The 13,803-nt window shown below is 42.0% G+C and overlaps 1 protein-coding gene across 14 annotated transcripts in view; it reads left to right on the top strand.

The window, feature by feature from the left end:
* Srrm234 (Serine-arginine repetitive matrix 2/3/4) overlaps positions 1 to 13,803 on the top strand; it is a 357,763-nt gene that overhangs the window by 292,666 nt on the left and 51,294 nt on the right. For 10 of the 14 annotated variants that reach the window (XM_075888712.1, XM_075888714.1, XM_075888713.1 and 7 more), the window contains one exon: positions 4,757 to 4,858. The exons of the other annotated variants lie outside the window; for them this stretch is intronic. In XM_075888712.1, coding sequence (XP_075744827.1) covers positions 4,757 to 4,858 — 102 coding nt within the window. The remainder of the gene's footprint in view (positions 1 to 4,756; positions 4,859 to 13,803) is intronic. 14 annotated transcript variants of the gene reach the window in all.

The following is a 13,803-nucleotide window of genomic DNA, read 5'->3' as shown; positions in this document are numbered from 1 at the left end:
CATCGTATCCTTCTTTTTTTTTACAACTGCAACATTGTACGGTTTCTGTATCGCTTCAGTGACATTTGATGATTAACGGTCACTGAGTCCAAGTGATTTGCGGGTCACACAGTTTGAGCTACACTTTAAGGAAAAAGGAGTAATTCTGCCGTGCAACAATAATCACCGTCTATCTTGCTTGCATTTCCTATTTTAAAATCTCTCTGCATGTTTCCATCCTATTGAGTTTGCTGTGTCATGCTTATGGCGTGCATGTTGCTTGGGACAAGGAAGTGCTGGAACCATGACTATATAACACAAGAGAAAAGCACACGAGGTAGATGACTCACTTTGATCTCCTTGAAGCAAAATGGCATCTATGAGGGCATACATCTCTCTGAAGGTGCTTGGAACTTGATGAGCTAAGTTTCAGAAAATTTTTTTGAGCCAGTGCAGACAAAATGTCACCCTGAAATCCACGACATCGCCGACAGACATTTTGGTACAAGAACTGGGTTCTGTTCCAGTGTCGTGCTCCTCAACTGCAGCTGTCAACAGGGATCACTTCAAAGTAGAAACGTTTCCTACATAGTGCAACAAAAAGTGGATAAGTGCCATGTTAAAAGATAGCACTGGCCTCGTCCTTTTCGTTTCTATCCATGTTCTGTTGTGCGATCAAGATAACATTTTTGCTATGGCTGACCAGCAAGTCCATATCGCTGCACCCATGAATTCTCCTCGAGGACTGTGCTGCTTTTGCATGTGGTGCACCCCCCTCCACGGTTCATGTGGGTCCTTGAAATCCTTGAGAACCCTTCAATTTCGAAAGTTCGTTTTCAAGGCTTTGAAAGTGCTGGAATTTTCGCAAATCAAGAATCCTTTAACTTCCTTTTTTTTTTTTAAATGAACATTGTCCCACATATCAAAGTGCATCATTTGTGGTGCTGTAAATGTAGCAACTGGCATATGTCATGTGCCCATCACGAAAAATTGAGAACATCGGTAGCTTGTGCATGGAACCACCACCATGCACAGGGGTGGAAATGCTGTGCCATTTGCGCCAAGATGCGCCTAAATGGCAATTTACGTGTGCAATGCCAAATTTAGTAAGAGTTTTATCATTGACCAAGCAATATGCGTGGGCTACACAAAGGGCGCAAGCGCGTCCATATCAAATTAGTTCGGTCATGTCGTACTCAGTTAATGCGTGAATCTTGTTACGGTGGCATTTCTATGCATACCTCATTATAAGACTATATATGTTTTAACAGCAAAGCTGTTTGCTGAAAAAAAAAACATTGACAGATTTCTCTCGAGCTAGGAAAGTACAGTGGTGATTAAACATGAAAAGTGTGGACAAAGCTTTTGTTCAAGGGACAACATTTACATGTTATAATATATTGGAGATCTTAAAAAGGGTATTGTCTTTAAGCACAAACCAGACATTGTTGGCATCATAGATGGAAACTTGGTTTGGCAGGAAACACCCGACACTGACGTTACTCCCTGTGGCTACACTCTTTTGAGAAAGGATCAATGCAGTAGAGAATGGGGTGTGACTTTCCTGGTAAAACATAATATTACGTTTACCATTATTCCTGACTCAAGTAAAATCGAAGCGCTATGGAATAAACTCAAACTTCTAAACCATTCACTTTATGCCGGTGTATTTTATAGGCCTACCAGTTTTCCTGACAGCCTTAAGGAAAAGCTTACAACTTTTATGGAACGAAATTTTTCCCACAAACATAATATATGCCTGATTGGCGACTTCAATTCACCTGGAATCAATTGGACAACGTTGAATTCGGGTTCATTTGGACTTCACTTTTGCGAAGAACTACTTGGTTTAAACTTTTCATTCAATTTATACCAGATTGTTTCAGAACTTACTAGAGTATGTGAAGACACTTCTTCAATCTTAGATCTCATATTGATCTCTGAGAGAATGAGTCTCAATCTTTCAAGCTGTTTGGTTGGGAGTGGAATATCTGTCCACAAAATTGCTATCGCATGCTTTAAGCTTGACGAAAAGATCTCTGAGAACGTCTCTAGAAATGAAATTTCAAACTTTGAAGCTGCTAATTATGTATTCATACGGAATCATCTTGTTTCGTTGTTTGATGATTTTAATGCAATGTACGTACTTGTTTCGTTGTTTGATGATTTTAATGCAATGTACGTTTCATTTTAGTATGAGCGTGAATGAACTCTGGGGCTATTTTTCCAATGTGTTTCAACATTGCATGAATTACTACGTTCCACATTATCTTAGGAACACTAAAAAAAGCAAACATATGATTAACTAGAGATATTGCACATCTAAAAAGAAGACTAAAGCGTAAGCGTGGGCTCTGTTCACATTTTGGTAGCCTTTATATCAATAGTATTATCAAGGATATGAGTCTGGAACTGAAGCAATTAACGAAACATTTTGGTAGCCTTCATAGCAATAGTATTACCAAGGATATGAGCCTGGAACTGAAGCAACCAACGAAAGAGCTCTACCTTAGTGTCATTCCTCAGAAGTTCTAGTAACAAAATTTTGAAAATATATCAACCCCCCTCACAATGTTGGAACAGAGAATAATGAAGTTAGAGCTCGGGCTTGTAACACATTTTTCACTACAGTTTTTACAAAAGATGATGGTTCCAAACATAAATTTGATGCAGCTTTCAATCAAACGCGTATGATTGACATCGAAATAAATGAACAGGGGGTACTAAATCTCTTATTGAACATGGATAGCAAAAAGCGTGTGGGTCTTGATAACATTCCTATTGAGTTTTTGTGTATAAATATGCCGAGTGGTCCGCTAAATACCTCACTATTATCTATCGGTCTTCAATTGCTACTCGCTGCTTCTCATTTGCCTGGAAATTTGCAAAAATTGTGCCTATTCATAAAAGTGGTAACAAGTTGGACGGCCGTAACCATTGACCACTTTCTCCAATAAGTACATGTTCGAAATTGCTTGAACATATTGATTTCCATATCCTAGATTGATGTCAACATGGTTTTTGTAAGCAGCACTCGACTGTAACTGAGCTGGTTGAATTAACTCATGATCTTGCTAGTGCATTGAACGATCGCAAACAGGTCGACATAATATTCCTTGACTTCGCCAAAGCTTTCGATCAAGTTTCTTACTCTAAATTGCTTTTAAAAAGTTTCTAAGATTTTCAAAAAATTCACTCATCACTAAATGGTTTTCATCCTATCTCTCCAATAAAAAACAGTTTGTAGTGCTCGAAAGCGATTGCTCTGATCTTTTTACTATACTATCTGGAGTATCCCAAGACAGTGTTTTTGGGCCCACTACTCTTTTTAATTTTATGTTAATAATATGTCCAATGATATCATAGTACCCATGAAGCTGTTTGCAGACGATTGTGTTCTTTACAATAAAGTAGAATATTCTCGTAATCAGACTCGCGTTGAAATAAACATGCGAAAGATTAAAAGTTGGTGTGACACTTGGCAGATAGTATTGAGCACGAAAAAAACTATTGTCATGTAGTTAACGAGAGAAAAGAAATCTATACTTCATACACATTCCATGGACGGCACTGTCTTAACTAGAGTGTCCGCTTATAAATATCTTGGTGTCACCATAGTGCCTGATTTAGGTTGTGCTAGCCCCGCCGTGATGGTCTAGTGGTTAAGGCACTCAAGTGCTGACCCGCAGGCAGCAGGATCGAATCTTGGCTGCAGCAGCTGCATTTTCGATGGAGGCAAAAATGCTGTAGACCCGTGTGCTCATGTTTAGGTACATGTTAAAGAGTACCAGGTGGTTGAAATTTCCAGAGCCTTCCATTATGAAGTCTGTCATAATCATACGGTGGTTTTGTGACATAAACCCCACATATCAATCAATCTAAGTTAAAATACTCATATTGATGAACTGTGTACTTGGGCAAAGAATGTACTTGCCCTTGAGAAGACTCATTTACATTTCACCTCCCAAAATGAAAATTCTGGCTTATAGGACTATTTCAGAGTTTGCCAAAGTAATATGGGACCTTTACATAGAAACAAACAAAACTAAACTTGATAAAGTACAGTGCCTCGCACTAAGGTATTTTTATAAGTATCGCGACATGACTCCCCTTAAGCAGTTAACGAAATTGCCAATTTGCGCTCATTAGAATCGAGGAGCTTTCTAGGAAGACTAAAACTTTTTCGTATCATTCACAATTTCATCACCACGAACAAGAATGACTACTTTATCATCCAAAGGGACACCTACTTTAGGCACATGTACATTCCTCCCCCTTTTGCCTCTATCAATTGCTTGAAATTTAGCTTCTTTTGTAGGGTTATCAAAGAATGGAACGGGCTGCTCGATGCTGTAGTGCAAGCGTCATCATTGTATGAATTTATGGAACGTGTTAAGCCTATATAGTTTACTTAGTTTTTATGCTGTAACGGCATTGTTGTGGAATGGCTCTTTTCCTCTTCTTGCTTGTATGCCTGACTACTTTGTATTCCTGACAAAAAACTGATATTATTACTTTGCTATGAAACACCGTTTAATGTAATGTATTTTTTTCTTTCTTGTGAGAGCTGCTTCTCTTTTATATGTATGCCGGTGTTGGTACATTGCTCTAATATGTTAATATCTAATATGAACATTTGCACCTCCAGTGCCAAAGCATGTTATTTTTGTGGAACCCCTGCATCTTTTTGCAATCTATGCTGCTTTCTTTCTAAAGCTAACCCCCGTACTTACTAACTGCTTCCAGTCTTGCATGATGCCACCCTTTTCACATGCAGGTCTTGCTCGAGGTCATCTCGCTCGAGGTCATACGCTCGTAGTCCTTCCATTCCGCGTCGCAAAGGCTCCCCGAGCTTTCTAGATAAGAGGCGCATAACCAGGTAAATGCATTGCACGTAGGTCTTCCAAAGATTACTAACCAGTGTTGCCGCTGTTGGTTTGTATTGCACCACAGCTGATGAGGGTTGGTAGTATAACTCACTGTATTGAGGATGATGGTGCACATAGGGTGAGTATTGATTTTGAGATGCAGCACAGGGAGTAGAAAAATATTCAGCTACAGTATAATTTTTTTATCACAAATGAGCTGAAGGAACTGTGAAAATGCATCATTACAGTTGTAGTCATACATAAAAGAAACATTTAAAAGTAACTGATATGAGAATGCCTAGTTCACTATGCGTCCCTTCAATGTAACATACACAGGTAGCTATAGATTACAACATTGATTCGTATTTCTATAGTAATATTATTGTGGGTTGTGGTAAGTAGGTGCAGAATTACTAGGCCCCATAAGCACTGGATCTTGGCCATACGTCTTATTGAAACCAATTGTAACAGCACTCTTCTCCATGAGGTGTGCTTTCTGTTAACCTTTGTGGTGGCACTGTATACTGAGTGATTACTCCATCGCATGCCATGGTTGGCACCATTGAGGCTCGCTCAAAGCATAGAACACAAGAACCTGTGTCATGCCCGACATCTTTAATGCTCACATCTGAGCAGCCTACAGAACTGTGCTCCTGAGTGAGGTATGATGTAGAGCAGTTTAATGACATGCCAGCTCATCATGTCCTTGTATTCCAGAGCCACTAATAATCTCGGTATTTGCGATGAGATTGAACCTATTTGCCATTTTACCAAGTCAGAAAATGGCATCAGTGTTTGCACCGACCTGTGCCAGAACATCCGTGGCAGCGCAGAGGCTACTGCACTGCTTGGCAGGTGCCTGCCACTTGATCGAGCATCACTCATGGTGGCCATCAGAAGGCCGCTTTTCACATGCAACGAATGACTATTAAAATGGGTAACTCAGTGCATGGCAAGTGTATTAGTGTATGCCACTTGTCAAGCATGACCCGGAGCTTTAATTCTGGTTGAGGATTTAACGAAGCTGCAGTCCTTGCTAAAACTGAAGATATTGACATGGCTTTTTGATGAGATGGTTTTTGTGCTCACGTTGACATAATTTTGAAGCAAATCTTAAAAAAAAGAACCAATGATGAAAAAGCCTTTACAGTTAAGTAGGTGCTGGCAACTTGACCTTCCCTGAATGTGACTAATAAATAAGTTATTGTCACCTGCATTGGGTGTAGGGTGTATAGTAATTGGGAGGAATTTTGAGCCTCCAGAAAAGGAAGACAGGTAATTCTTAGGGATTCCTCATATCTAGGTGAGCATAATTTTAGGGGCTCATTTTCTTTGATAGACTCAATATCAATGAGAGCTAACAAGCAATAATTCCAGAGGAAGTATAGGGGGTGTTATCAGAAGTAATTGTAATGCAAATGTGAAGAAAGAAAAGGAGACGAAAAGATGATTTGCGACCGGCGGGATTTGAAACTGGGACCTGTAAATGATACGTATAATGCTCTATTACTGAGCTACAAGAGTGGTCATCCTCTTGTCCACATTGTAGGGTATATATGTGGTATCATAGGATGGCAAAACATGGGGAGCTCACTCGGATATATTTTGCTCTTAGGGTTCGCCCGGATGCACCGAAAATTTACAGATCTGCACTCATTCACACTCACCAAAATTTTCTTCAACTTGTGAGGAGGTTTATTATGAGGAGGAGGAGGTTAGCTTTAGCTAACAGCGATCGGCACAGCAACGAACTGAAGCACGAGCCGAAAGAGCCGGGCGTTGGCGATGCTGCTTGCTGCAGGCACATCTTCTTCTTCACAAACTGGACTCCCCGAAACACTGGTAACCCGAACTCACTGAGACCCATGGCTCAGTCAGAGTGTGCACGAGGGAGTCAGCGCATGAGTAAGTTTGCCGACCTTTGGGTGGTACTATGTAAACTCTCATTGACAGGCTACACGAATGAGTAGAGCCCAGAACCTTGCTTTTCTTTTTGGCTCTCTAATAATAACTCTTTGGCTTCTTCTAATAAACACCTCCTCAGATTGAGGTGCACTTGGCTCTTACTTATCAGCCATGTTTTCAAAGCAGGCCTACAGGCGAGCTAGGTGGTGTAAATTAGTTAGCAGGAAAGGACCCACAATTGTTTGTTTTCAAAAAAAACATTCAGCATCCTTTTGACATGCATACACATACAAAAGAAGGAATCCAACGTTTTAGTTCATGTAATGTGATGGATACCAAATGTGAAAAATTTTTCAAATAAAAAGGTCACTGAAGTGCCCCAACACACACTTTTTTATCCTTCATGATGGGGAAGAAAGGGCCTTCGCCAATTGCCTCTACTCGTGATGCATAAAAAGGATAAGAAAAACAAGTAAGAACACGACACAAGTGCTGTCTAGTGAATGAAAAAAATGTTGCATATACCGTATTTACTCGCATAATGTTTGCTTTCTCGTAACGATCTCACCCCGAACTTCCCGCATTGATGTGTGCCAAGTTTATCCAATGGTCATCTGTCGCTATAATAACTTGCCAAGTGAGCTGCACGCACCGAACATATAATTTTTATTGTGGTAAATGTTTCCACTACACTGTGTTTTTGTGGCAGGTGAACGTGCCCAGCTCCGATTCTGTCCTCGGGCATCACTACGCTGATTTAAATGAAGGCATTCTTCATTTACATGGAAGAAACTGTTCTAGCGCGTGTGTTGAACCTCCATAACTGACCAAAAAGAGCAAAAAAATATGCGTTCGCTTCGTCATTCGCCATGTTTGTTTTGATATCCCACATTGTTACAGCGGCGGCCGCCTGTTGGTCGAGCTGTCCCACGGCGGCAAGCTGTCGATGTATTCCCATAATTCCTGAAACAGCCTTGTTGTCACCATCCCAGCCGTGCGTGACTTTTTTTTTTTGCTGCTGCTGTTGGTGTGCTTTGTGGTCGTCGGCTGAAGCGCCATTTCACCATGGTGCAGTATGCAAGCTTGATCATAAAGCAATATATAAAAAGTTAAAAGAGGACGCTCCCATAGGCTCCTGCGGCCGATTTTAGTACGCAGCGCTTCAAACGATCGTTAGGAACCTTTGCAGCCTCAGAGATGGGAGACCCCAGAAAGCGATGTCTCAAAGGTAATTTTCTAGCGATTACGCATATTGTACAGTCTCCGAAATGACTTCTATGTGTATGTTCATCTTTTACTCCATACAATATTTTTTTTAACACGTCGTTTGCATTTATCGTTTAGTTTCGTGTAAGCTGCACCGCCAGAGCTGCAAGCACATGATGCCACTTTGTGTATATGCACACGTTTTCAATAAAAAAATTACAATCGTTGGAGGGATAAAAACCTTTATTTGATATTCTTGGTAAGCATATGCCCACTTTGTTAATTGTTAATGTTTGATGAACACTGGCATAAAGAGATCTATAGATTCATTGCACAGCAAGACGCAGAAATACAGCTGCTGTATCATGAGTATAAATTACACACAAGAAATAAACATATAGGCAACATTATAAGAAAACCCGCAGAACAGTAAAACTGCAATAAATGCTCACAACTACAAATACAGTGCACAACGCAACAGGGAGCGCTTGATTCCGGCATCAATTGAAAAAAGGCAATGAAAACTGTTGGCGACGTTTTCTTAGCCGCATCTGCACAAATTTTTTCCTACACACTTTACATCGCTCTTTTGCGAAAAATAGTCACAAGCAGTGGCCATAACAAAAACAAAGCAATTTTATATGCCATGCAAGCTGTTAATGAGGCAGGAGTGTTTACTCAAAAAGTATGCCTTAGCTTTAGCTAGCAAACATTTTTCTAGATTCACGACTTCTCTGACCGTGCTCGTTAGAGCTTAAGCAATTTGTGAACAATGTAGGTCACGATACTAAACATAACTACACTTTTCACAAAATCTCACTCATGCAATGAATTCGAATATATGTACTGGCACCAAGAAAACCTAACAACGTGAGCAGCAGCTCACTTTTTAAAGCCAAGAAACGATTTTCTCGCAAATGTGCTGCGCAGCATGCCAAACAGTTCTTTTTTTTTTTTCATGTGTGGGAAGCAATCCACAGAAATAATACGCAAAGCGAAGAGCACAAAAAAGCTCTCTGTGCCTAACAGCACAATGTGAGAATTGTTAGTTTATAGCTTCAATAACAAATGCAATATGAAGTTCACAAAGTAATTATGGCATTCGTGCTAAGCAGCAGCCAAGCTGAGAAGCAGATTAAACAAGCGCAGACCACCACACACGCCAGGCACATTATCACACATATTTTATCGCATCTCCCTCCTGCTGTCCGTACTGCTTCATTGCCTTAAATGCTCATTAACATGGAGCATGACAACGTTGCCATCGCGTTGATGCCTTGTGCACTTCTCTCACATCAGATTCATGCCACATGCTGCCCAACGATATCACATTGTACAATTGCTGGTGATAAAGATGGAGTCAGAGCCGTGATGCGAGCTACTGGAAGCCACAGTCTCAATTGCGAGTGTGGCTTCCAGTAGACGTACAATGCACGTGTAGACGTGTAATGACGTACAATGTTTGTGTAGACGTACAATGCACCAGAAAAGGTACTGTAGCAGACATTTAGTATGTGCGTTTTCTTGACAGCAGTCAGTGATGTGGACCCATCTTACGGCCTGATTGAACCTGCGTAGCTTTTGGTCAGAGTGACCACTCTTAATTTTTATGTTACTCTGTGCGAGTTTTACTGCCGCGTTAAAGCTGAAGGGGCTTGATTATGCGATAGAGCATGGCAACCGTGCTGCCAGCAGACATTTCGGCGTCGCCGAAATCCGGATCTGACATTGGAAGAAACAGCACGAGGAGCTCATGGCTACCAGCAGCACTTGCTGGGCTTTCCGCGGACCCAGAACTGGCAAGTTCCCGACATTTAAAAGGCAGTTCTTGAATATATGAGGAACATGCACAAAGACAGTTGTTCCGTGTCGTTGGACATGGTACGGACGCAGGTGCGTCCAATTATTCGGACGCTGAGAATAGTCACAAAGGACTTATGCGCCGGTTCCGGCTGGACGACCCGCTTTAAGTTGCGGAATGAACTGCCGCTGAAGCAGCGCACATTGTTGTGCCAGTGACTGCCATTGACGTACTAAGACTAGGTGATTAATTTCCACAGGTTCGTCATGAGGATACGCCATAATGGCTTCTTGCTGTCACAGATAATTGCGCAACGCCGACCAAATGCCATTGACGTTCGACGTGGCTCGAAGCACTACTGTGAACGAGAAAGGTGGTTAAAATATCCTCGTTGAAACGTGTGGTGTGGAGAAGCGGCAATGCTCTCAGTGACGGCTGACGAGCGGTAGCTGCCACCGTATGTTATTCTGAAACGAAAAACAATCCAACTTCCTCCATGGCATCGACATCCGCGCTCAAGCGAAAAGGTGGATGGGGGCAGACCTCTTGGTCGACTGAATCAAGACAGTTTGGGGACGAAGAGCAGGAGTGCCTCTGCTTCCTTCACTTCTTGTGCTGGACAGTTTTTAAGGCGATTTGGTTAACAGTGTCTGTACCGAGCTGAAGGAGCGGCACACAGAAATAGCAGTGATTCCTGGGAGTGTAACTTAGCTGTTACAGCCTCTGGACGTGTCACTGAACGAACCGTTGAAGGACAACATCTGGAGGCTGTATGCAGAGTGGATGGTGGGAGGCAACCATGATTTCGCGCCTAGTGGCAAAATCGGGAGACCATCCGTAGAAGTACTCTGCTCACGGATTCTCAAAGCATGGGGTACCATTTCCAACCAGGTGGTTGTCAAAAGCTTCAAGAAGGCTGGCATTTGCAACATGCTCGACGGAACGGAAGATGACTGTCCGTGGGACAGTGAAGAAGATGCTGCCGGTACCGACAGAGAATAGTGGGGCGACATCACTGACGCCAGTGGCGCTTCGGGCTCTGAATGAATGTTAGGGATTAAAAATGAAAGGGCATTGTGCCAGGCATGGAGTTCCTGTGTAATGCGCGCATTTATTACAAAGGTATGCCTTACTCTACTTTTATTTTTCGTTATGTTCATGATAGCTATCATAATTTTGATTGATGACTTCTTCGTGTTTTGGGTGCTCAGAATAATTTTTCAGGGAAAATTTATGCCACATAATGATCACACCTCGAAGTTGGCATCATTTTTTTTTTTTTTTGAAAAAAGATGTGATCATTATGCGAGTAAATACGGTATCAACATTGTGAAAAAGATGTGCCTCCATCCAGCAGCATCGCCAGTGCCGCCCCAGGGTCTCTTGTATGCCTATCTGTCATATACCAAACTCCGGTACTATCCTTGAAGCTTTTTTCAAAGTTCAGAGGTCCTTACCACGTCTTCAAGCAAACTTTTCTGGTTAATTTTCCCATCGAGCCAGTTGCTCGATCGGATGACATAGGTCGGCATGGAAGTGACATTGTACATGTTTCCAGTCTTATGAGACACTGTCTCAGGCATATTTGGTCGCCAGGATGGCTCTTTTTCAGCGGGGACGACTGGGAAGAAAATACATTTCAATCCAGCAGCATTGCCAACGCTCGGCGCATGCGTCTGATCGCTGCTGTCTCGCTGCACTGCGCTTTACACTGCCTCATTTCTGATAAACATATTGTCGTTGAACCACTAATAAACCTCTCCTCAACTTAAAGAAAAGTGGTAAGTACATTTGGCAGATGGGACGATGTCTCCATGCCAGCTTTTTGAAAGGTGCACTGTCCACGCATTTTTCCCTCCATTGCCGGCAGCTGAGCTATATAGAATTGCTGTAGTGATGAGACATGGAAACCCGAGCACACATGAAATGGCATAAGCGTTTGAAATAATAAAAGGGAAAGACGGGTACATAAGCCAGTCATCATTTGCTCTCAGTGATACTAAGGTTTCATATCTACAGCATGCGTGATTAGATGCCTGGTCGGGATTGACAAGATTGTGTTAGTACCTTTTTTATGTTTATGTATGGCAGGTTTTTTTTACAGTGAAAGCTGTTCTGAAATCACAACAAGGGTTGCAAGCGCTTTAGTTGTTCACCACTAACCACTATCTATTAAAACCACTAACCACTAAAAACACCAGGACACAACGAGATTCGAACTGGGGTTCTCTGCATGGCAGCCCAGTATTCTACCACAGAGCCACACCAGTGTTTGAAACTTCGTTGCAAACTGACCCTAGGCAGGCTTGATTTGAGGAATCTCATTAATATGAGTAATAAAGCATTTTAGAACAGCAAGGAACAACCAGGCATCACACAATGCAAATTGCGTAACGAGTGGGTCGTCGAATGCTCCGGCCCATTACGGCCCGTAGCGGTGGTCTAGTGGCTTAGGTACTCGGCTGCTGACCCGCAGGTCGCGGGTTCAAATCGCGGCTGCGGCGGCTGCATTTCTGATGGAGGCGGAAATGTCGTAGGCCCGTGTGCTCGGATTTGGGTGCACGTTAAAGAACCCCAGGTGGTCAAAATTTCCAGAGCCCTCCACTACGGCGTCTCTCGTAATCATATAGTGGTTTTGGGACGTTAAACCCCACAAATCAATCAAATCATCATTCCGGCCCATTACGAAAGCTTCGGGCATAATTCTTCGTCAGTCACAGAATAAAAAAAATAGCACAACATTCCTTGCAAATGTGTATCAGGTATCACACTTCTCCAAAGAATGACGAAGGATGGCATAGTGAATGCCTCCAAAAATTATGATAACTATTGGTGCAGTGGGTACTCTGCAAGTGTGCTTGTAGCAGTTACCCAAGCAGTGCTTTGAACAGGCTCTGAAAGGCCGCTCTTCCAGCTTTTGATACGACATTCCAAGAAGGCTTGGCAGTATTTTTTTAAACCTTCAGTTGTGAGACTGCACTTGTCTCAAGTTTTTCTTTCTCGTGTCCTTTTTTTTTGTGTGCGTGTGCTGACATCATGAGTATGTTCTAAGTAGCCCAGTTGCTACATTACTTCACTAAATTTTAGATTCAAAGTGAATACTGATTTGGTCTAATAATGTCGAGCTGAATTAGAATAGTAAATTTCACATATTATTAAAAAAAATGTGTATATTTATCATGACCTGTGCTATATCTATTTTTTTTATAACTGACACAAGGCATGTGAATCTTTTTGGTTCACAGGAAAGTGGAAGCAGCTTTTCATAAAAAATCACATCATAAAGGGAACCATGTGAAACAGCGCTCGTGTTCACTTGTGTTTCCATTGGTATGTGTATGTGGAGTTGTGTACCGCTTATGTTACCTCCCTTTCCATTTGTATGTATTACCGTGTGTGTGCCGCAAATGGAACACTCAGCGCTTCTAGAAGAGTGCAACGAAGCCAGCTGTGGCAGAGAGGAGAAACGAAGTGGCAGCAGTGCTCTGCCACCTCCTCAAGCGAGGAGAGGGCAAGAGTTGTCACTGCTGTCCATGTAAAAAAGAACCTTACGGTCACCAACTAGCCCAGCTTTCAACCTTATGCATCATTCATTTCACATTCTTCTAAATTTGCAATTTAAATTCAAGTCAAAGCCAGTTTGAATATTACAATAATTGTCCAAATATTCAAAGTGCTGAATATTTACACAAGCGTAATTATGAAGGGAAAAATATGAATCGGTGCAGGTCCCTTTTCTGGCTCTGAATAATAATTCTTACAGAGTAAGTTCCTAAAAGCGATACTACTGGGCTTCTGTGACCTCCAAAGTTGTCTATTGCATGCTAGATGACTATCGCAGGGGCCTGTACTTGCACTTTTTTATTTGGAATAAATTGCGAGTTCACAAATGACACCAGGCATCACTCGGTTTGCTGCTGTCGTCATGCAATGACTTCAAAAAAATGTAGCTTTCTTGTCACTGCAGCCTTGCCTGCACAGTCTACCTAATAAAAAAAACACCCTCAGCCTGGCATGCAGCGATGGCACTGCACGTGATGCTGG

Source organism: Rhipicephalus microplus, chromosome 3 (assembly GCF_043290135.1).
Source record: "Rhipicephalus microplus isolate Deutch F79 chromosome 3, USDA_Rmic, whole genome shotgun sequence".
NCBI lineage: Eukaryota > Metazoa > Arthropoda > Arachnida > Ixodida > Ixodidae > Rhipicephalus > Rhipicephalus microplus.
The sequence above is the reverse complement of the archived record's forward strand: the minus strand, read 5'-3'. Positions and strand labels throughout refer to the sequence as shown.